General features: G+C 37.1%; 1 protein-coding gene across 3 annotated transcripts in view; it reads left to right on the plus strand.

Moving 5' to 3' along the window:
• The first annotated feature begins 6 nt into the window (after positions 1-6).
• Positions 7-25781, plus strand: part of LOC100740609 (furin-like protease 1) — a 220670-nt gene continuing 194895 nt past the window's right edge. For all 3 annotated transcript variants that reach the window (XM_012394588.3, XM_012394587.2, XM_012394589.2), the window contains exon 1: positions 7-683. In XM_012394588.3, coding sequence (XP_012250011.1) covers positions 525-683 — 159 coding nt within the window. In that variant the 5' untranslated portion in view covers positions 7-524. The remainder of the gene's footprint in view (positions 684-25781) is intronic.

Raw genomic sequence — 25781 nt, forward strand, 5'->3', positions numbered from 1 at the left:
GACGAAACGACGACGACGACGACGACAACCATCGACGACACCGATGACGACGACGACGGGGAAGTAGAGGGAAGAAGAACAACAGAAAGTCGGTAGTCATCGGTTCGCAAGTGCGGAGGCTACTTAACGAGTAACATAGTCCGCTGGCAGTTCAGTTGGCCGTAGACGGTCAGCAGGTGCCAGCTATACTGTCATATTTCACCTTTTCCCGTTTTCTCTCTTTCCCTCTTATGTGTCTCTCTGTTCTTCACCTTCGCTATCATCCAGTCTATTATCGCTTGCCTTTGAACAATTCGCTAAAAGACGTTTATTTCTATCGTGCGTGCGATAGATAGATAAGTGAGCCGTGTTGTTCGTGGTGGCAGTGCTGGTGCCGTTGTTTGTTGTCGTTGTTCTTGTTCTTGTTATCTCCGTTGCCTCCTCCGCCGGTAGCAGCGGCTGTTTTAGTGGATAGTGAATAATAGTGTTGAGTGTGAAACTGGAGCCGCTAGTGGTAACAGTTGCAGTCGAGAGGCAGAGCTATCATGTGCCCGCGGAAGATCTTCGGACTGGCCATCGTCGCGCTGGTGACTCTTGGTGGACGAGTGGCAGCCTATACGAATCAATGGGCAGTGCATATCGAAGGAGGAGCGGAAGTCGCCAAGCAGGTCGCACGGGAACATGGATTTCAATATCTCGATAAGGTAGGAGCATACCCCGCGTTTTTTCCTCGAAATACTTTTCGCGGTAATTCGAAGATTATGGAAGAGATACGATACGCGATTTATTAATTTTTTCATTTACTTTGTTGCACAATTTCTGAATAGTTCAAGATGCTAAAATTTCACTCTTAATCTTAAGCTATTAGATAATATGATTTATATGGGCTAATATAAATTAAACGATGGCATTGAAAATGCATCAAAAATGCATTAACTTACTGACAGTAATGCCAAAAACCACAGTTTAACAAACAACTATTTCTTGTTTATTTCACGCTGCAAGTATCTGGAATTCTATTAAAACTAATGTCAGTATTACATCGCCTCATGTATCTTCGAATTATTCGCATTCGTAGAACAACTTTGCATATCATGGATATAAATTATGCGATAGTATACAATATTATATTGTACAATATTATTAATTTTTTGTTAACGTGTGATTGACAAAAAATGTGCCACATAACTAGGAACGTAACGTATAAACGCGCAAGCGTTATTGATATTGTACGTATTGCGTAAAATACAGCTGTGATTGCGCAAATCGGGAAAATACGCAGGTTTTTCCCTTTCGATCGCACTCTAACTCAATATTAGCATTGTCGAAAAGGAAGATTGTGTTGTAATTCCTCTTGAAACGTTTTGTAATCATTGAGAATCATTCATAGACAAGACAGTCAAGTGTCAAGAATAATTTTGGATACAAAGGTGAAGGCATAGTGTTGCATTGCATGTTTGATCTGAAACGCATGATTCGGTTTCTTGATGAAGTTCCTTATATTTGCGACTTTTGCGTTGGCTTTCAAACAACCGTTGGAACGTATGCTAATTTGTAACTGTTCAGAGTATCATGCTTAGCTTTTATTATTAATACGATGGATATAATTAACCCGACGACTGTTTGATGAGCAAATATAATATGACCCTTGTCGCAAAGTATCAATTTCCTCGAAATCTAAAATCGCTGCAAACCCTAAATGCTAAATTCTTCTGTTAGTTGCCGATTCGAGTTCATCCGTAAGTTTTCTGACATGGACAATTAGTCCGTCTCGAATGATGCAGCGACCGTGTCTTTTCAGCGATCGTTATTTAAGAACTGTATTATATAAAATGAAGCAAAGTGAAGGAGGTAATAAGCAAAGTCCTTCGGAATGCGCATCAAAGATCTCTCTTTGTGTAACCACTTGAAAACATTGAAACAGCCATCGACGAAAGTTCTCTTATCTCTGCTTTATAATTAACAATCTCTATGAATCGAGGGAGAAGGAATTTTTCAAAAACAAATTATTCATAATTTTATTACGCTTACACTATGTGCTATGTAGGATATGAAAGCTTTTGAAATATTCGCAACAATTACCTGGATGATAATTCAAAAATGAAAAAAATACAAGGAAGTCGTTTTAGCGGAATTTTCTGCTTGCTTTATCTGCAAGGACAAGTAAAGTTGCTCAATTTCTTTCCAATCGTCGCAACTTTCTTACCGTCGTGTAAAGCAGATATGCGTTGCGTTCAAATTAATTGTATTTCTATCGTTTTGCGATCGTCGTTTCGGTTTGTTATCGATTTCTCGGATAGTACGACGGATTGATGTTTATTTCTGTGGATAGATTGGTTCTCCGGAATACCAAATCGACCTTGATATCACGGCCAGAAAGTTTTTCGTGGTTTCGCGATCAAAGTGAGAAATTTCTGTGAGGTGGGTGGGCTCAATCATGCGAGGCTCATCTTTTCCCGTGACGTGTAATATCGAGCTTGGCTCTGACTCGTTGAAGAGGAACATTCCTAGGTTCCTTCAAAAAGGATCCGAGAATATTTGACTGTAATTTTGATACTTCTCTGCGTTCGCGTAATTTGCGTTATATTCTATGAAACTGTTTGTAAACTATCACGGTGAGAATTTGCTAATTTCTTGTCGGTAGTTTACTTTAAATATTTTACATATTTTCAACATTTTACACGAAGATATTTGTTCAGTATTTCCTGCATTTGAGATAATATTAAACAATCTTTTGTAAACGAGGCGTAGATGTTTCAATGCCTCCTTTGTGTTTTGGGAAAAAACGAAAGCATATATTTTACGTTGATTGTTAGTTTTTTTGTTCAAAATAGGTAATTATTATTTTTAGAGTTAAAGGAAATTTTACTCTGTTACGCGCTTGAAGGTATTTTCGACATGATCTTGTTTCCCTATCGTTAAACAACGTCTTAAATTTCTGAAAAGTATGAAAAAATGTCGATACGTGTGATCTTTTACGTTATTTTTATGCTGAAATGTCATGATATAATTTCAATTGGTCGTGTTCCACACTCGAAGGTATTAAATTATAACAGCAAGAGGTAATGTATCTGATTTAAATTTTGACCAAAAATGAGTGATGATGATTGTTTGAGATGAAACGATGTGCTAATATTCGTTTGAAAGAAAAAGAAAGAAAATAAAGAAACAGGGTATAAATGATAATATCATAGGCTTAAATGTAATTCTTTATTTAAAAAGGAAGGCTACAAATTCTCGCAAAACATTTCCGCTCGCCGTTTTTGAAACTCTTTGCGGGATAAAATTTTTAAAGGATAAAAATGTTTGTATTCGTAGTATCCTAATAAGGAAACTCCCGGCGCCGAAACGAGGGCGTAGAATTATCCCTGCACATTTAATAAAAATCCTGCTTTATTTCGAGGTAACTTTTATCTCTGGGAAACGGGGCTGGACAACTAGGTCATTTTTTAACTACTTTATGGGTTATTGCGATGTTGATGGAAGTTTGACGAATCAACGTTTATTAATTTGGAAATTTAGTAATTTGCGCGTCAATATTATATTTTCTTTTTTTTTTTATCCATCGTTATTGCTATCATTCGTTGTAAATTACAGGAACTTAATTGCTCTCGCGTCTTTGCACGTTAAAATGACGCGAAGATCGCTTCGACTGGTTTCGCGTCAGCATCGAAGACGGAAATTAACCTTCGAACAAACATTTCTACCTAAATAGTTTTCATCGAAGCTCGTCTTTCCTATCTTCGTTTTCCGCGTCAGTTCTCATTCAATCGTGGAATATGAACCTGATCCGCTACGCGATTCAATGGAATAAAACATCCAATGAACTAAATCTGAACGGTTGTTTAAGTTTTGTTTCAGCTTTGTAATCGTAGCTTCCACTTATTTCATTAAAAAAAAAAGTGGTGCAAAAAAGGGGAAAATATGATCGTCAAAACGAAAATTTTATTCGAACCAGCTATTGCATGCGAATTCAGAAGCATTACGACTAAGATGGTTTCTTCTGTGAATTATTGTCGCGACTAATCTCTGGATGAGACATGTTTGCGTCTGACATGCGTTCTATTGGCAGTGCAAAAGTTGATTCTTAGAACTGCACTTAGAACAATTGAACACGCTTTCAAGGCATCTTCCCGGGCAATGGCTTCTCGTTTTTAGCGTTGTTTGCGCAGCAAAGAAAATTTACTTGCATGCCGATCGTTTCATTCGGGTTTTCCCACTTATCTCGTTTTTAATTAGATAGAAGCTGGTTGTGGGCGCGTTAAATGCGCTAAGAATTGCGTAATAGCTTCGCTGAATTGAATACATCTGATGCAAGGTTGATACGCACCAAACAGTACAATTGTAAATAAAAATATTTGCGATTACAATGTACGGATTGAGAAACATGATCGAGTACGATGTTGTCACGTAAAATTCCACAATGGTCGTTTCAAAAGCAATACGATAAGTAATACGATAATTTATTGCGTTCTTATGCCAATAAAGATTGCACTGCTGCGGTAAGAGATACGAAACTCGCGTCTTTTTTCTTCTTAAGTAGAAGGTGCAGAGGTAATTGATGTCATTAGCGTTGGCTTGTTCTTGTTTTTAAACCTGTTAACTTCCAGATTCAATTGATCTATTTCGCACGTCGTCGATATTGCCGCAAATTTCATTTTGCTGATGCTTACTCTTGCGTTAACTTCAATGTACTCTAGTGACCTGCGTGATGGAGTATATTTACTTATTTTTGCTAAACACACTGGCTAGCATACATGCCGACGAGTTCACAGGTTTGTTCGCCGTGTCTTGCGTACCGGTTGTGTTTTCAAGAGCAATTTGCGTCCCCTTAAATTTCCGCCAGATGGTTTACCTTCCAAGTTAAATTTTTTACTTGTTTGAAATATGAAGTGGGAAATTGGGATATTCGCGAAACTGCGCTACTTTTCCAATTTTATTCCTCCAATTTGCAAGGAAGATAAATGTTTTTCGATAGCTACTGCACCCAAATTCCGTTCTGTTTTAAGGAAAACTGTTCCTTGATTTTGCTAATTCACGGGGATACGAACAAATTTTTAATATACTAATCGATATAATGTTCATTTTAAATACGTATATGTTTAAGAGATGGAATATAACTCGTAAGTAGTTAAATTTCTTTATATGTCTGATTGTAGATAACATGACCACATTTCTTGTGTACTTACTATTTACATGAGCAGATGGGGGGCGGAGACTGCGACCCGTGGTGATAACGGGGATTCCTAAAAGCGTTTGCACAAGATCATCGTTTCCTTTGTTGATGCAACGCATCGTTTATCAGTCGCCCAAAGCTTAGTCATTTCATAAAAGATACATCTTTTTTTTATCGATATTATTCATTCAAGTAAAATTCGCAGTTTCGTGGAAATAACTACATGCATTTATCGTTCCGGCATTATATGGCATGTTCTTAACGACGACCAATTGTTCTTCGCTTTAGCGATTTCGTAACTGAGTTCCGTAATTATACATAATAGGAAACCAAGCGTGTATCACGTAAAATAACGTGGAATATGTCGTGAAGCTCGCACAACTTATACTTTGGAAACCCATTATGTTAAAGATAAAACTCGATAGCAATTGTGCTTAACATAAAAATTATTTCGATAAACGTGTAATTTTCTATTCCTTTGAAATTGCGTGACGAGTAAATAGTTTTTTTAGCCACATATGCGACGACTAATTTTAATAAAAATGATATTGACGATCGATCAAGTAACTATCACAGAAATTGTCTGTTAGGTGATGAACTGATCGAAACGGTAGCGCGTACTTTTCACTTATTGTCAGATACTCTTGCTTCTCCATTCTACACAGTGTTCCTTTCTTCTCGTTTTTGATTTTCTGATACGCTATGATTATTTTGCATTGGCGCATAAAACGGGAAAGCTATTTTATCTTGCCGTCATCGCTTGAAATAATCTTTACGAATTAATTTTTTTTTACCGAAGGTCAGACTTTAACTTCCGTTTGTGGCTTTCAAAAGTTTTTTCGAGGAATTAATTTTGTTTTCTTTATAAGTTATTTCAAGTTTTAATAACAAGCATTATGATGCATGCCCGCCGCTTCAAAAAATATATCCAATGTTTCATGCGTGATAAACTCGTTATTGTTGGCATTTAAAATTTTTCTATTTTTTAGTACACGTACAAAATTTTAAACAATGGAAATATAACAAATTTTAGAGAGGTTTGTGTTGGGAGTGTCTGAAACGAGGTCACACGATAAAAAATGGGAACAGGAACGGTCTATCTGTGCTATAGGTAGATGCATTTAAAGTTTCGAAAATATATATCATCGTTTCAGAATCGAGCGTAATTTTATCAGGACATGTAGCAGTATAGAGTAATTCTTTGAAATTACGAATGTATATACGTAGCTAAAATATATTCCTTATTTTTCGATTCTGTCCAGATTTGCGTGAGTAGTTTGTAAACTCTTTCCCTGAGAATCTCTTAAATTTTTGTTAGGAGAAAATACAACCCACGAACTAGAGAACGCAAATTATTGTAGTGTTTCAAAAAGTCAGAGACTATAAACTTTTAAAGTAGCCAAGTTTTCGTATGGGAGCATAGTCTGTTCGGAGAAAATGCTTAATCTCCCGAACTATAATTTTTAAGGTTGACAAATATATCGGTATAACAAATATCACATACTCGTCCCTTGGCACATATTTGCATTGAATAAAAATTGCGGAATTACCCTCTACGAAGGATTGTACGCACAGGGACAGTCTCACATGTGTAGATTTTATCTTGTTTAAAAACGATAACGAATTACATGCCGACCGGATTTTCCTTTTAAGGCGTTGTCAGATTTCTGCCGAACTTTTGACCGTTCAAGTTCTTTCAGTGAACTTTATCGACGTATTCATGGTAAAAGGTCTGGTTATTATAGCGCGATTTTAAAAATTCTAGGTGAATGGGAGGAAGCGATTTGTAGAAAGAGTTTTGAAGCTCTTTTGCCATGGTAACTTGTATCTTGAAAGTTCCGGACGAAAGGATTATTTTCGCAACAATAAGATCGTGTTCGAAGTCCTGCTCGCGAAAGAAGGTTTGCTGTTAAATCCTCTTTGCACGTGGTAACGGTTGCGGCAAATGAAATTAGAGGTGTTACTTTGGAAAGGAAGACGTTACGCGACTGAAATAACATAAACATTAATTAGATCGTTTCCTTTGATTAGACCTCGTAATCTCATATTAATTCCTGTATTACTATTTAGCAACAAAAACTTCCACGGACTTGAAGATAGGAAGATCACGGAATTATTGTATATAGGACCTGTTTAAAATTAGTAACAAATAACTTCGTTAAAGTTGAATTTTAATTCAAGAACTTTCCGTTATCACTATAACAGATACGTATACTTACATTGGTAATAGGAGAATTTCCATTTCAAAGCTATATCTATTTATTTATGATTTTTTGATATATTCGTTTTTTCTGTGATATTTATTCATCATTCCGCATTATTTTATCGTCACGCAAAGCTTCCGCGTAATCGATTTAACGCAATTGGCCAAGCGCCAATTGCATTAAATACCGTTAATTCTGAAACAACGTTAAGCTGGGTATTCGACTACACGGAGCTAAAATTCATTTAGAAAACCGGATGACGATAAGCAGATATAAACCTTAATTGTGTACGATACGATATGTCATTTTCATTTCATGTTTTATTATATTATATCTCATTATATGCGTGTGTGCGTATATAAAAATCTCTCCCGGTAGACATCTTAATAGATACCTTAAAGCGAATTTTATTTCGATGAAGAAATCGGTCGAAGAGTTGTATAATTTAAGGTCGATAAATCTAGAATTTCAAGGGTTTCACACGTTACCCGATCTAACGCCATTTCTCTCTGAAACGTTGAAATAGTTTTTACACATACCTTAGTACGCGATGATCTAACATCAGCAAAGCGTCAAACGTAGCTCGCTTGAACGAGAGGATGGAACAATTTGGTCCCTTCTCGATTTTCCTTGAATCGATTTTCGATCATGGATAGGAAGAGAATGAAGAAAGTAGCTCAGTTCGTTTTGTCTTGAATTACGTTACCTGGGATTTTTCTTTGTTCGTTTGCTGTTCATCCGTGGTGGCATGCCGCATTCTCGCTGAAAGAAGTAAGGAAGTTTCGCAGAGAATAGATCCTTTCGTGTAAGTCTGGATTTTCAAGCCAATCTTCCAGGGCGATCTTACGAAACCCAACATTTCACTGGATTACCGTCGCGCGAGATTATACTTTCGGGGTGCGCCTTAAAACTCTTCGCCGGTGAATCTTCGCGTGTCTCGAATTTGTGATTGCCGGCTGTTTGTCGGCGAGAAGCGTGCTCGAACACCTCAAGGTTTATGACACGCCATGGAAAACCAATACATAGATATATCGAAACACCTCTCAAATTTTTCTACGTGACTTTTTGACGATGAAGTAGATGTTCAGTTGTCATTTTAGTGCCATTTAGTGCAATTACCAGCGAATGTGTTAAGCTGTAAAGCTAGTTTTGTTTTTCATATAATAAACGAATTTCATTTCAGTCAACACAGATAGAACTCCACTTCTCGTTGTTCATTTTTTTCTTTTAAATTAACAAAAATTTATAAAGGATATTTCGAGATAGTCCGGTTAAGAAAAGATTATGAAAAATGGAATTTCATAATCTGGATCTAAATTGTAAAAATTGCAATAGGAAAGAAAAAGGCTTTAAAGTGTACGTTATTTTATGAGACCACGGTAAATTCCACTTTTCTCTATGCTACGCTACGTTTCAATTAATAAGTCAATGAGGACAGTCTGCATTAATTGATGTGTATATAACAATAGCTTGATTTTGCTGAATGGAATCATATAGTCGTGAACTTAAGAATTAGTTAAAATTCCTTTATAAAAATAAAAAGAAAATATAATCCAGTAAATTCTCATTCACATCACGAATATATTCTATTCTACAGGGAATATCGTTTCTCGTTGAACAAATAATATAATAGCCTACCCTCTCAAACATACGTACAAACATATTACATACATACTTGGAATATATTCAAATATATTCAAGTTTTTCCACTGAAATGTGCAAACATATTATACACGTCGGTTCTGTATTTATAAGATTGGGCAACACTTTGTGACAGAGTTAGCGTAAATATCGTCAATGCATTTGTACGCTTTATGGAACGAAATACAACAAACCGTTGTTATATTTCGCGTACCTTTGTTACAATTTTTCAATAAAACATTTGTTAGTATGTTTTAATGCAACATTCCTTTTCCTATATTTACTTGTAGAATGTGTATGGTGGAGAAAAACTGCAACCTGTTTCATAAAATTCATTTTAATTTCATCTATTTGCATAAAAAAGGACATATCTTTATATTGATTTGTACGTTCGGATATGAAGATAAAAATGAAAGCTGCTTTCGATATTTATCATGTACATGTGCATGCAATAACACAAGTTAATCCGGATGTAGATTAATCGAATGGAAATATTTTTTGCAGCAAATATGGAGGGAATATTACCTTTAGAGTTGTGATTTTAGTATTGAATCTATCAATTTTTCGAATATATTTTATTGACAACGTCACTGGTTATGTTTACCTCTGTCCGTTCGTAATGTTTCCCGTATCGTATGTAGCAGCATATTGCATCGACACAGTGCATCGGATAGTATCAAGTAAAAGGTATTCTTGCATTGTTCGAGATACACATCCGAGTGAAACGTCGAATTGAACGCAACGTGTGTTTCGCATGAATGAATGGTTCGAGGACTCTTGAGAAGCATTGCGTTTTGAATGATCCTAGGAGGGAGTGAAAAGCACGAACAAAAGAGCATCGTTCCTGGATATTTGTAAGTCGTTTTCACCCTTGCCACTTTAAACGTAAAAGGGTGACTATGCCACATTAAGAGAACACTCAAGCAAGGCTAAACGCACCCTTTGTCTTTCCTCGGTTCTTATACCTTCTCGAGATCAAACGATCGAGGGTGAACGAGCTAAACAATTTCGAACCAAAAAACGAGCAGAACTTCCTTTTTTATCGCTATGAAACAAAAAACGTAACATAGAGTATTACGCGCTTGCGCACGCACGTAATGTATCTCTAAAATTCACGAAACATACCTTTTTCACCACAAAATTTTGTTTTTCTGTAGGATAGAATAATTTAATATTAAATAAATATATTAAATAATCTTCATAGAACAACATATCTTGCTGCAGATGGATGTTTTATATAAAGTACTTCTTTTTTTAAAGAAACATTCAAGAGTGAAATTTCATCGACGATCAAAAAAATTTGACGGATAATTAAAAAGAAAAAGATCGAAATTGGATCAAGGTACAATTACACTTCTATGGTCGAAACGAGCTCCGATAAACGCATAAATTAGAATTCAAATTAGAAATTAAATCCGTTGGTAATTCACGGAATCACGATATATATGAACTCCATATGAATAGCAATCGGCATTTGCGTGGCCATAAAACAGGTGTTCCGCAAAAATCCAATTTAAATTTCGAAAAGCTGCGGGAAGATCTCTCAAATTCTATAAATTATAAAAGCTATCTGAAAACGATCTCTTCTCTCTAAAATTCGTCACAGTCGCAAAAGAACGGCAATAATTTATTTGCCATTTTCCTGGTTCATTTACATTTCACGCTGCAACATGGACGAATCCCTGGTAACTTGGTCGAGGGCACATCTGTGACTCTATTTCATAAATAAGCAGCAGACACGTGATAAAATGCGCACACAACAATGATGCCATTGAATTCGCCGATGGTTTCCCGGGGGCGAGCCACGTTTCCTTAAGTATTTCAACTAGGACGGAAATACATACCTGGCCGCAGGTAGACAGGATGGGTCATTCTTCCTTCAGGACGCCACGTAGCTCGCTTGACGTCTCTGGTTCTCTCGTTTCTATGCTATTCAGCATTTAGCGAGGTTGGCGTTTTGCGATACAATTTTAAAGATCTACCTGTTCTCGCTCTGCATTTCTTCCATTGTCTCTATTTCTGAACAAGATTCTCTTCACTGACTCGCGAGTTCTTTAGCATTCGATGAGTTTTCCGGCGTTGCGTTGACCCGTTCAAACACGGGAAACCCGTGACTACCGGAAATCGTTCTTGCCTTTTCTTTGAGCTACGTCGTCCAAACGGCTGTTATGTTTGTTCGATCAAAGCTTCTGATGAATCAGAGCGACTAGCAGTGAGTAAAGAGAGCGACTGAAGTGATTAAATTGTTAAATAGATTGGAAGAATGGATTGGCGGAATTATTATATTCGTTTCAATAGCGTGAATTTTACATTCGTCTTTGTTGATTGATAAATTGGCAGGTATTTACGTCACTTGTGATTAAAGGAATTAGCTTAATGGTATATATTATTCGTTGTACATATTATCTTAGGATCGTACATACGAAATAACGTACAAGTGTTAATGTCTTATCTACAAGGGAGATTATTCGATTTGAAAATTCATGAGTTAGTTACACATGTACGTGCTACGTATCTGTTAAATAATTTAATTTTGTTTGTCTTATGTATATTTTATGCGTTATATTTTGCTGTAAAGTGGAAGAAAGAAGCGAAGTGTAAACTAGTAAAACCATAATATTCAATTTAAGCAGCATTTTGAATTACGAAATTTTTTCTGATTATCGCACAGTGTTGAATTATTCTATCCAAAAGTAGGTCAGAAACTGCAGCGTAAATAAAATTAGGGGCATCATGGCTGCACGTATACGTTAGAAGTAGTGTATTTATTTTAAAGTTTCGTAATCATATCTATTCGACCTAAAGAATTGTATAACTTATCTTATCTAGTCTATTGATACGTACATTCAAGATATTTAAGAATTGACTTCTACTTTAGATTAAATACTGTTTCAGTATTCTATTGCGAATTCTAGGTTGAAAACTAATCAAATTTTGCCAAAATTTGGAGAATAGAAAGTTTAGAGTAATTAAAAATATTTCGTCGACACTTACTACGCGTTATTCGACTACTTACGTACTCCGCCTTTTAATATCTATTTTCATTTTTCTTCGAAAATGAAGTTTGATTGGCCGAAGGTAATTTATCGATTAGCAAATAAACGAACGAAGAAACGGAAGGAACATAAAAGACGGCCTATTCTTTGAACGTCTATCATCGATCGTTACGCGTATCCTAAAGAACAATGGAAGCGTTCGCGGCTGAGCTGTCTTTTCGTCTCGTTGTATTTCCTTCAGAAATTAAAGTCGCACCGAAGAATTTTTTCCTCTTCTTTCTCTCTGTTTCACCGATTCGAAGTGTCAATGGCCACCACTCACCCCCCATGGTGAGAACCCTTGTGTTTCTATCCCTCGGCGAGTCGACATTGAAATGCGACGAAACGTTAAAAGCAGGTTTACCTAGGAAAAGGAGAACGAGCTAGAGAAACGAGAAGCTCCACAGGAGAGAGCCTCGACGAAGTACAGGCCGAGAGAATTATACGGGGAAGAGTCGAAGAAGTGGAGCGCGATAAACAGAAAAAGAAACTGGAAAAGGAGAAAGGAAAAGGAGAAATAATTGAAGGAAGATAGTGGTGTGGATAAGCAAGGAAGATGCATCGGGGGAGGGGAGGGAGGCAGAATGAGAGGGAGATTCATGCCTTGGCTCTCTGCTGTTCTGACTTCTTTATCTGGGTGTAACGAAGAGAGTCGGCCATTGAGACGATCGAGGTAGAGAAGGGAGGCTAGATGGTACACGATAGGGAAAGGATACACACGAGAGGAAGGGAGAAAGAGATAGAGCCGTTCCTCCAGTCGGAATTTTCTACCCTTTTCTACGTTTCCCGTCCTTTCCTTCTCCTTTTCGCCCTTCTAAGTGACTCTTTGAACCTTTCGGATCATTTTGTTTCTTTATTGCAATTGCGGTCCGCTCGATTCAGTCAGAGAATTCGATTAGGTGTCTCATTGTGGCATTAAGAAATTGCCTTGTTACTCGTTTTGCAGTCACATGGCCGACGGGTCGGGATTGTTTGAACGTGATTGCGATCGTCGAGCAGCAGTTTCGAACATGTGCATCGTAAATGGCCTCGGTTTATTTCTTAGCTCGTTCTGCTCTAGACGTTTGCCTTGCTCTTCTTTGAATTACTTAGAGCAGCGCAATTTTTATACATGATTTCTAGAACTAGAAACGAAATCGCAAATGTTTCATAAGCTTTCTGTCTCAAATCCTTAATTAAAATTTTCGAATTTTCATTTTTTTTTTTTTAACTTGAACTTTCAAAATATATCGACAGGATAGTGCAATTCTAACCACTCTTCGATTGTAAATAATAAATTAAGAAGTGATCGTTTAAAAAATTAATCCACCGAACGATCATTCCAAGAACGCATTATCGTAATTGAACATTAAAACGTATTCGTGGCACGTATTGCGCTGCTCACGTGATCCTCAATTACTGAGGACCTCGCACATGCGAACCTGCATGTCTTCGTCATCTCAATTATTACTTCACTCCGCTAGCTCAATGTCAAGCACACCATTCTATCGTAATCTCGCGCTTGGGAACCGACCGTATTAATTGTCGCTATATGGCTCGTGAACCGTCTTAAACCTGACAAAATGTTAATTAACAATGATCGCGATGCAGAGTCGTTAATGAAAGTGTAATGAGCCGAAGAGAATGGAATTCACGGTGTTGCCACGATTCCGAGGCCCAGAGGCCATTTGCAATCCCATGGATAATTTGCATCCTGCTGCAACTTCGGAACTTTCACATTTATTTGATATTTGATCGAATAAATTAGGAAGCATAGTCGAGGATAATTTACTTCTAACAAGATGTGCATATCAACAGCATTCCTTACGCGTGTAAAAGAACTACGCAGTAAAAACAGAGCATTTTTATCAAATTTTGCAAGAAAATTTTCGTATAGTTCTTTTTTGGTGACGATGTTTCTGTTTCTGTTCTTGTTTTAAGTTGCATCGACTGCGAAGTCATTAGCGACTGAAGTATAGAAATTTGGGAGTAATAATCGTGAGAACTGTGAGAGAATCGTGAAGGTGAATCTACAGTTTTAGCTGGATTTCGACCAACAGAGCCACGCTGTGATAGGCACAACTAAAAATAAATGGAGTTGCAGAGGCGTTGATTGAAAAAATTGTTTTCAATCAACGGATTGATCTAGTTTAGAACAAAATACTTTATATAGTAACAGAGATATAGCGAGAGCCTTATCTGTTTCACATTTCATATTTACATTAAGTGTGTTAGTCATACTTGCAGTTTTGTAGTAGTATCTGAGAAGAGATAACCTATTCTTTTCGCAAAAAGTTATCGTATTTCTAGTTCTGTACTTAGAAATCAGAAATTAAAAGCTTAGCACGTTGTTGTTATGTGTTAGAAATAAAATCGTAAAACGTGAGGCGATAATGAAAATTGTGAAAACTTCACGTCTGTAATTCATTGTCAGAAATAAATCACACGCGTAAACTGTTTGAAAAATATAAAAAGCGATCGAATAAAGATTCACTTGCTTCTACTGATCGTCCCATATGTTCCGCCCGTAATCTCTGAATGACATGTAATCAACTATATCATTCTTATACGATCCGAACCCTTATTCTATAATCAGAACTCAGGTTCTAGCGTGTTCAACTAAGCAAACTATTTGAGGAAGTATAGAGTCGATTTTAGGGACTCTGCTAACGTGTCTCGTTAGAGTTAGAAGGGGTTAATAATCACGTTTGACACTGTTTCCGTGATTCGCGCAATCCTCAGCTATGCGAAGAAACGGACGCGGAGCGCGTTGATAGCATCTTGTTGGGCGCATTAACGCGCTACGATCCCAGTACATGACGATACAGAGAACATCTTGGTATGCACACGCGTACACCAGTCACGTATACGCATGCGAGGAGCCGGTACAAATACGAACGAAGCTGGAGAGAGAGTCAATGTACCGAGTAGCTGGATCAATGAGGCTGATTACTCAGCTCGATTCTCTTGTAGACACGAGCCAGACCGAGCGAGGGCTCTGCGCCTCCGCTGCCTCCGCTGCTTATTTTCCAGGAGAACATCGTCGACTGCAGAATTAAATCGTGAAGAATCGAAAACACTTCAAATTACGGGACAGGGACGTATGTTCTCAAGTGCAAGGCTCTCTGCCGTTGCCAATTTGAGAGCCACATCGGCGAAATGGTGTATTTAGATTTATGCGCCTAAGGAAAAGAGGGGCTCGTGTGCTTCGATGCTTCCCTTTGCTTCGTTTAGATTTTCTTGGCATAGCATTAATCGACGGGAAGTTCGTCATCCAAGGTTCATTAGGATTTATTTCAGCGTATATAGCTGAGTAAGAGGAATCGAGAGATCGAGGGATCAATCGTTGTTAGGGTCGAAGGTACTTGTTGAAAAGTGTAATCGGTAATAAGATGTAATATATTCGCTGTAGAAATGTTTTGAACATGTATCGATCTCAGATACTTGTATTCGCTAGTGTTGAGGAAGTTGATTAACTGCTTAAATGAGTTTACTTTGTTACGTTGGGTACTCTCGAAGGGAGTTAATTTTCCATTGTGAGACACATAGTTGATTCTACGATATTGGAATGTTCTGATATAGAAATAAAGATAATTAATACATAGTAGTTTGCAAATGTTTCGTCAACTTCATTCTGTAATTTTAATATAAAAATCTGCTGGAGAAAAATCCATTTTATAGAGCTCAGACATACGCTTTTCCAATATTTCTCCATTCTTTTATATTCTTCCCGAACAAACTGTTTACTTGGGGTATTCATTCTCAGAATTACTATTGGATACTTATTGTAATCATTCTTTTTTTCTCGTGAACCGAATGTTTGTTTACCCTTTCACGAGAACCAGCTCCAAGAACACAGTCAAAACATTCTGCCATGTGAGTTTTAATCCGCGCGGAAATCGTCAGCGGTTGCTGATTAGGAGAAAGGGCAATCAAAAGTGTGATTTGTCCAATCTCCCGGGAACTTTTACTCTGCCAACCTTATTGTTCTCTCGGTCTTTTCACGTTCTTCAATTCTCTGGTCCGTCAGTCACGTTTCCAGGTTCGATCATACCCTGACACGTTCCTCTGTTTTCTGCGACTAGAAAAAGCAGCCTAGGGCAACTCTCGGGGAAATTTGTCACGAAAAGGGGATTTCTTCATTTCTCTCGGTTAAATGAAATTCACACGCGGTATCGTATCAAATCGTTTCAAAATTGTTGCTTTATTCCCTCTCGGTGTATCACCGAAGAACGTTCGATAAAATTATGTTTCATGGAAATTAAACATTTGCTGTCACATGTAATTATAAAATATGTTTCCTTTGTTCTTCTTAAAATATTAAAAAATATTTACTTAGGAATTTTTCACGGAGCCTAATAGTTATTTGGTACTATATACTTTGAATCAGATTTTTATAGCGAAGCAAGTAGAATTTGGATTTCACTAGGATTTTGAATAAAGACGTTACCACAATGTAAAAATAATGTAAGATGTTTTGTAAATAAATGTTTCAATACCTCCTTTGTGTTTAGAGAAAAACGAAAGCAATTTGTGAAAAGTATGAAATAATGTTGTCGATACGTGTGATCTTTTACATTATTTTTATGCTGAAACGTCAAGATATAATTTCAATTGGTCGTGTTGTCAATTGGCCGAAATGTAAAAATAATGTAAAGCATTAATCCGAAAGAAAAAGATTTCCCATTGTTTCTATAAAATCGATAGCAATTAGTTTGGATTCGCTACGGGTCAAACCAAGCGCAAATAAAAGTTCCATCGCGATTTAGATTTCTTGTTTGTCCAGCATCCACGTCCATTCAAAAAGCAGCTTCTCGCGTACAACGGTATGGAACAGTCGTAATGTGCTGTCACTCTGCAAATAGAACGTTTATAACAAAGAGAAGTCTAAATGGGAAGATAAAAAAAATATTGAATGTCAACAATTTCTAAGAATTACAATCGCGTAGGAAAATGTTTCCAGTTCCCATATATTTTATTAAAATATGGCAGAATCTCCATTAGTTGAAAATTTACTATCCGTTTTGACTGTTTCAACCTTCCGTTATCCAAACGTTCTACGATATTATCAGAATATGTATTCTGGGTTCTATATACTTTAATAGTTCGTATGTAATACTATCTCTCTCCCCTTCTCTTTGAAACTTCCTCATGTAAATGACGATGTGTCGATATTAATTTAAATTGCAAAAGTTGCACCAATTCGTATATTTTTATGAAAAATAATGATATACACCGTATCCAGCGAGCTTTCTTTGCCAAGAAGTTTAGTAACATTTAGCAGACGGCTAATCGTATGGTTTCGGATTGTTTCAATTTAACTAACATCGTGAGTGGCATAACTAACGTCTTTACATTGTTAGACTGGCCGTATTTGCATCAACGATAAAGTGAATTTCAAATTTTACTTAACCTACGTAATTTGTGTTCTCGATACCGAGAGACAGCAGTAACTTTACTTGCGCTTCCAAGCTTATTTCTTCCTGCAATTGAATTGCTTCACTTCGTTCATTAAACTCCTCCTAAAGTTCATAGAGAAGGCTTTCTATGGTTTTATTATAATAAATTCGTACATCATTACGGTTAAGAGACACTCTGACAAAAGATTAACCAGACTTATATTTCTTTAATAAATCAACTCGAACAAACTCGTTCTCTACAAACACTGGATAAATTTCTTATCTTCCCTTAACATTCGTTATTTATAATTCTTGTTGCTCCGCGTTAAAACGTTCAACTGTGCAGATCCAGCAAATTCTTGTTGCTTTAATATCGGTTAAAAAAAAAAGAGAGTAGGAAGAAGAAAGAATCTTTAACGAGTCGCACAATGAAGTTGTCACCGCAGCAAGAGAAACTATTCCGCTTCTCAAGCAATTAAGGCGACCGTATTAAGTAGACGAGAGACTTTTCTCTTCGACATAGCAGCTGTCATTTGCATAAATCCCGTCCTAGTAGCTGTGCCATGATTTAAAGAGATGAAAGATAGCTGGTTTATCAGTGAAACGAAGAGGGATTTTGCATGGATAACAGCTTCAATCACTCGATGTGGTGACGACATCAACGAAATTTCATCAGTGGATAACGTTAGAAGAAACTCCCTTTCCACTCGTCGACGTTATCTTTCTTGTCAACCACCTTTCCGTCACCTTTTTTTTCTCTCTTTTTTTATTCCGACATTTTTAATTTTTTACTTCCTTCTTTTTGATATCTTCATCCATATTTCCTTTTGCCATCGGCTCCGTAGGATCGTGTTGAAGTATAAGGCGTCGCCAACATTTTCTTCTGTTCTACCGAGTGAAATCCTCTCCTTCGTCGTCACCCTTGCGCTCGCTTTTTCCATTTTCCCTTCTTGTCCTTCCTCTTCTTCTTTTTTCTTTTTTTTGCAACCGACCCCGCATAATTGCGATCCTCTTCGCCTCGCCTTTTTCCAGTAATTGCATCCACCGAAGAAGATTCGTCTTTTTATTGCGTTGGGGAAGGGCGCATTATGCCGGACCGTCATCATTGTCTTCACGAGCACTAGTGAAGAGTTGTGTTTCTAGTGGCAGTTTTTTTAGGCACATGTAACAAGTTGATGGATGCAACTAACAAATGAATTAAAGAGAATTTTTTCTTCAGACATGTGTCTCGTGTCGTGTCGTGCGGTTGAACGACATTTCCCGTATTTTCCAATTTTTGTGTCGTTATATGCACGAAGCAAAAAGTTTCTAGCCAAATGTCTTTCCTTAGGTTAGGGTTAAGTCATTTTATGTCGATTAGGTTATTTTATGCTATATCTTCTTTAAAAATATGCCGTTCAAAAAATGATATTGTTTTAGTAAAAGCGTGGAATAGTTCGTTTGCAAATTAGATGGCAAAATGGTATTAAAAATGTGATATTACATTTAAGGATTCGATGCGCTAATTCCTTAAAAGGTATACGATGGAACATGTGCATTTTTTCATCAGCATTTCTCCATATTTCATTTTCTCCGGGGTTTTCCTTTGTCGCGGTATGCACGAAGGCTTGGCGATTTTCATCGCGACTTCGGTATTACCGAAATCCCCTTCGACTTACGGAGGTGTAAAATCCTCTCTGCGAATATTTCGCCAGGTTATCCGACACCTGTTCTGACTTATCGATATAAATTCACCGCTGGCCCGTCCTCGGTTTGCATTTTCTACTCGCGAAACTAAAAATGATTTCTTTCTCTAGGGATAACCTGTAACTGGAAAATCACGATCTAAAGTCGTTCCGATTTATAGATAAACTGAATAGGATTATGCATGTGCCATAAATTAGATTACTTGACAACCATTCAAATCTTTTCTATGTTTTCCATTCTAAGAAGTATATTTAGTAGTTATTATCAATTTCATATTCTTAGATACTTCATAAAATATGTTAAAATCTCGTTAAAACTATACAAATTCATACCTAACAACATTCCTGTAATTTATAGTTGGAAAATTCAATCGGCAGTAGAAGTATGACGTGGTATGGCGTGTAATTAGCCCATGCGTAGCATTAAAGGAAAATTAAATTAATAAATCAGTGTTTTTCCCGCGACGATGGTTGTGTTCGTCGGTTCTATGTTGATCAGCAGGCAGATACCACTAATTGCTTTTCACGAGGGAATGGAATATTTGTTTTTATTCAACGACACATAGAGGTAAATAAAAATCCGAAAAACACAAAATTTGCCTTTCTGATGGGACAAGATTTATTGAAACAAATGGTGTACAATTCGTTGAAGTATTGTTGACTTTTCTACTGTATTTTTCTTTTTTGTTTGTTCTTGTTTCCTCCCCTTTTTTATTCGTTGTTGCTGTGTTATTTTCGGCAGAGATGCGTTCCCTTTATGGGAACAACAGTCACGCATAATAAATCACGGAAAAGCTAGAGACTCATTCGTCTTTCGTGAAAACACCTTTTCGTCGTATTAACTATTCCAGAATTGCAAGCGACCCAGCGCATCATTTATCACGTTATATGTAACTTACCGTTGTTCATGGGTTCGGTATGTATGTATTTGTTCCTGTGATGCATTCATCCTTCCGTTGTTCATTAGATGTACGATTTTGTTTCTTGTAACAGTCGAGATACGTCTCAGCGACAAATAATATTTTCGAGGAGGGAACTAGAACGGCAAACAACAAAATAAATCTAATATTAACACGACGTAAGAACTTTTATGTAGAAATATTTATTCTTAGAAATTTGAAGGATACTAATTTAATATTATCAAATAACAATATTTGATTAAGTCTATCAAACCACTTGTTTTCTAGAGATTAAATACTTGGATTGTTTTGATTAATTTTCTACTCGTATCTTTCCAGATGTGCAGCAAGGTGGACAGAGAAAAATTAAATTATCTTAAGCTATGGAAATATTCAATTCCATCTTCTCGTAAACTTTTCTAGCTTCTGCATAGCGTATTTGGAAATCGATCTCATTAAATATAACGTATTCCATAATTTTACATAATTCATCGCACATCCTGTAAGACTGCGGAATGATATTCAAAATAGTAAGTTTCTTCAAATTCAAGGTTTAAGGAAATTTTAAAAGATAATTTTGATGTATGAGAGAAACTTATGCGGAGATAATTCCGTGTTTCTCTAAGTATTGGACTTCGATGTCCTTTTATATCAAAGTAAAATTTTTATTGTTAGTTTTATAAGCATCAAAGTAATCCTACAGCAACTTTCTCATAAAGAATCTATGTCTATTTATTGCAATTCTTTTCAAGCAAAAACAATTATTCAATGCCGACAAAACAAAATGTAGAATTTCATCAAAATCAATGGAGAATTTAAAAGGCAGATGGTACGAATATATAATTTTACAAAACGGAATTATGATTGATTAGAACAATGAGTAGATAATGCATTTTCCACAATAGATAATTGCGACCAGTATAATAAAAAGTTTCTAACATAAGGTTGAATGTACACGAGTGACATCGTGCGATCTCACTGCGATTATACGGCTTTATACAGTATACAAGTACCAATTTCAATCCTTCTTTTGTTCGCCATTGTAGGCATTTGCAAAGACTTTTCTATTTATTATTCACGTGTATGATTTGGCACGAAGCGGATTAAGAAACTCAACACACTCAATCGATGATGTACAAAATTTCAACACACCCCCGATCGATTTCTCAACGACATAGTAATTATAAGAACCACCGATCGATTAACTCCTCGCACTCTGACGATTTTTATTGTAAATATCTGTCAATTGATCTATATAGTAACCTTCTTCGCTTCCTTATTTTTATCCGTGAAAAGAAAATTAGATAAACAGTTTTGCACTACTGTATCATTAAAACGGTACTAGTGACGTGCGGAATGTTCAAAATCGTGTTTGCACGTGCGTTGGCAATTAGGAACAAACTTCCAATTGCCTACTATTACTCTGTGTGCAGTATCATGAGATTTTGGAAGTGAAATTCGCGCAATGATCTTTAAATGTGCCGAGATTTCCTTATTCTCTAAAGACTTTCACGATACCGTCGATTGTAGGTGGTTCATCCTCGGCCGACTGTTAGTCAAGCAAATCTCAAGAAAATTAAATTGCTCGACGTGTCGCCGTTGTTTGATCTCACTGTAGAGTGAGCGCGCGATACTACATTGCACGTTCATGCGTCACATACATTGTTATGCACGATATTCGTGCAAGAACGGCCACGTAATTACTCGAACACGCTTGTCCGTTCGCCATGGTTACGTGTTTCGCAGAACAGCCCGGTATGCGCGGTAGAAATAACAACAGCCGCTTCCGTAACTAGAACGTAACGTAGAGTAGCGTGAGTGAGAGAGAATGGAGTTGTAGTGTCCTTCGTTAATACCACGGCAGCGTGATGTCGTCCAGGGACGTTTGACCGCTGGCAAAAGCCAGGTAGACAAACGAAATTTCCTCACGATGGACCAATTTTTGGTTAGAACCTCTCAACACATAAACTTTCTTTCGTGCCGATGCGTCGTTGAATGGAATATCTGTGTCATTGTTAGACAAAATTTAAACTTTTCTACGCTGGTTTCTGTGATGTGGTTTTGTCAGCGAAAGAATTGAAAGCCTTCCGAGTTTCAAATGGAATATGATTTTTCATTCCTTGACAAAACTTTCACGATGTTCCTTAGAGTTCCTATATGCGTTAACAGAGCGTACAGTTGCAAATACTGGTCTCTCGTGATTATCGGAAGTCGTCAATTTATTTGTTACGGTTGTTTGCATCGAAGAAACCGGATTCTCGATAGAGATGATAACAGTCGTGCAAGCACGCAATCATTATATATAGGTTTTCGTAAATCATAAGGGAAAATTAACTAGCCATTCTCGTGCTGGTCATCCTTCACTGCCAACGATCAATTAACGTAGTACTTTTGAAATCTAATTCAGTAGCTATACTTTATATGAAATACAATTAGGAAAATATATATGCAACTTGCAATTTCTTATATCTGTTTATTCGAAACGATGAATGGAGATATTTGATATATATTTCATATCTTTTTCTCTCTCGTACGTAACATTTTTAACGAGAATTACATAGTGTGTAATAGTCGAGTGAATGATAATTCAGGCGAAGCATTGTTGAATGTAACACATTCGAGTGCAAGTACATGTACGTGGATTTCGTGTGAAAGGAAAAGCGGAAATAAAGGAACTAGCAGGATAGAAGGCTTTCAGAATGAATCAGAATAAGTAGGTCCAGACAGAGTGATATAGGCATGTGTGGAATCTAGGGCTACGTGCTCCATTTCAATCTGAATTCAAGCTTCATCTTTGATGGTACCGTACTTTCGGAAAATGCAGGATCGAACCTCGATACACTTGATAAAAGGTGATTTCGTGTTTACTTCATTCCTACGGTGCGTAGTTCGAACAACTTTCATGAAAATGAAAGTACATATTGATACCTTTAAAAAGAAAAATTACCCGTGTATTGTGATCTTTACATCTTATGGAGCAGAATATTTGCAACTTACATACATGTATGTATAAGTTCAACGACTGATTCTATATAAACGGAAGTCGATAGAAATCGTGAAAAAATCGAAAGATTTTGTTCATTTCTGTAAAGATTGATCTGAGAGAATGAAGCAGTTACGAGACTCGAAAGAAAATCATGAGAAATGCTGATAGATGGAAGATATTACGATACGAAGTAAAAGAAAATTCTGTTTCCATGGAACCAAATGAAAAGTATGAAACTTGGAGAACCGAGCGCAGAGATAAATCAAATTTCAACAATTTGTAGAAACAACTTTCAATTCCTTGGTGATTTGTTTTATTCTCTACGAGGACTTTCATTATCAAAAATCATTTCGAAGTAAATGTTTCTCATCAATTCAATATTTGATTCGGTATAAAAGATACAGCAAAGAGATCCAACACGAAGAATTACGTAGAAACGAAGGAGAACGGCGGAAAGAAGAATGAAAAAAGTAGCTACGAAAATAGAAGCTTAACGTGTCAAAAATCACGATTCGAACAGGAGCAGTGGGTTTTTCGAAGGGGCGTACACATACAATGAAAGTAGGTTGATTTAGATTGAATTCAAAGTGTCCTCACCCCGGGTGCATTCTCGATAGTCTCTCTCGTGTCCTCGATCGCGTTCTCATGCACATTCACGATCGTGTGAGGGTCACGCGTTATCGAGCGCGCATCTCTCTCATTTTAGTCGCTTATTCTATACAGCAATTCAACGCGATCTCCTTGTGTATATCTACTAATCAAATCTCTCTGATTTCTGACAGTTTCTTCATATTAACAGATGAAGCGTCTTTCGTTCGTAGCAGAAACGAAGAAAATTTTCTGTTTTAAGATCCTTTGAACGTTATCGAAAAATAGCTCAATAGGCATTAAATGACGACAGTTAAGTGAAACATTTAATTAAAGATCACTATTAGCAGTCGTACGGAGCTGTCAATATTTTCGCCTCCATGAAACACTGCGCCAAAGAATATTTCTCGTTGCCTAATAAAAATTTTTACATCTACCAACATGGCAGATACAAGCGACGCGTGAAACCTGCTAAAAGTTTAAAAAATGAAAATCGATTTTGCCGATTGGTGAACTGCACACTGAGGAGCTCGAGCAACCAGTATAAAAGTATACGAAGTGAGGATACGAATCAGTTCCCGTGTCTCGTTTTGTTCTGGTGCAGGGCAAGAGCGAGAAGTTACGTGTGCCGTGGTTGAGAGTTTGTGCCCGCTGACTCCAGAGCTCAGAAAGAGACGGGAAACGGTGATGTATGTTCGCAAGTTGAATGAAGATGGCTGATCTGTGCCCCAGGTTTCGCCCGTTTCCGATAGGATAACTTGCTGAATCTTATCCCGTTGGGATTGCCGAAAGGTTCTTTCTCCGGAAGCAGAGCCGCACGGCAAGTTGGCCGAAAAATTTTTGAATGGGTCGCGGTAAAGCTGATTTTCAAGTATTAGACAGGGGATTGAAGTGGCTTTGCGTAGAATCGCGGCTATCGTCGGGAAATAAGATCGAGGGAATCGGTCTTTGAAGCTGTTTCTTCAATGAGGCTGCACGGCAGGACTTTCCAATGGCGTTTCGGTCCTTCCTTGCTCTCGGGGAAACGAAAGCGTTTGTCTTGCAGATTTCTCCGGGTTCTTTGGTAACATGACCACGTGAAATTTATTCGTGGCTGACGATGGAAACTAGAAAATTTACGAGAGTGAAAAGAGACGTTACAGAAAATAATTATGTAGAGTACAATTCTTGTATCTTTATAGGCATTATAAAGGTCGTTAAAATTAAACGGTATGTCGTTTTTATTTAAATTCGGAAATTCTATTTTCGATAAAACGATAAAACTGTCCAACGAAGTATTTAGAAGTATAGAATCATGGAAATCGAAACGAAAAATTCGCGGATCCGCGATACGCGCGTGTCACTGTTTGACGATAATAGAGGTTTCCTAGACGTTGAGCCGAAGAAATTTCATGAACGCGTTTACGAACCACGAGAAAGTTTTGAAATCCGTCGAAGACGAGCGCAGAGATACGAGGAGATAAATGTGCGTGTGTTGGAAAGCTGCGCTTCAGCTTGGATCGGTTACTGAATATTTTCTCCGGCGCACAAAAATCCTCTGTTGTAAATTGTGTCCTCTCGGATCTGTATGGAAAATATAGCTGGAATTTAAATTTTTAACTGAATTATTGGCTGCTAGCCTTAGTATTGGCACAAATTATTTATAACATTTCGCGGTATTGATATTTTTACTATTTTCCTCTAAATTTTCACAAGAGATCTCGTTTTTTAGATTTTTCCTATAGTCTTTCTAGACGGTGAAGATCGAAAATCCATTTTTGCTAATTGTATAATTGTAAAATTGGTGGTTAGAATGGATAATTCTTGTCCAATCTGGTTCTAGTTCATAATCGTATTTCGTTCTATAATGATTTTATATTTTTCCATCTGCTGGGGAAGCTTGCCCCTTCATACATCAAGCGGAAAGTTATATTTTTCTTTACAAGATAGGGAAGTATGAAAATACGTACAAAGTGGATTGCTACAACCCTTTCAATTTTACAAACAATATTTCAACCTACAAATATACACACACAGAAGCATATTATTTCCAAGATATGTACCTAGGTAAGAATTCGTAAAAGAATCTTGGCCTCGCGCGTGTCAAGCTGTAGGGGTCGAATGAAATCCAACATGGAAGAAACCCTACCTCGTTGAAAAGGGGTATTGTTGAAAAGGGCGATAGCGGCAGAGGGAAGAAATTTTAAGCAAGAATAACGGAAGCGCATAAT

The sequence above is a fragment of the Bombus impatiens genome, unplaced genomic scaffold, assembly GCF_000188095.3.
Source record: "Bombus impatiens unplaced genomic scaffold, BIMP_2.2 scf_0095, whole genome shotgun sequence".
NCBI lineage: Eukaryota > Metazoa > Arthropoda > Insecta > Hymenoptera > Apidae > Bombus > Bombus impatiens.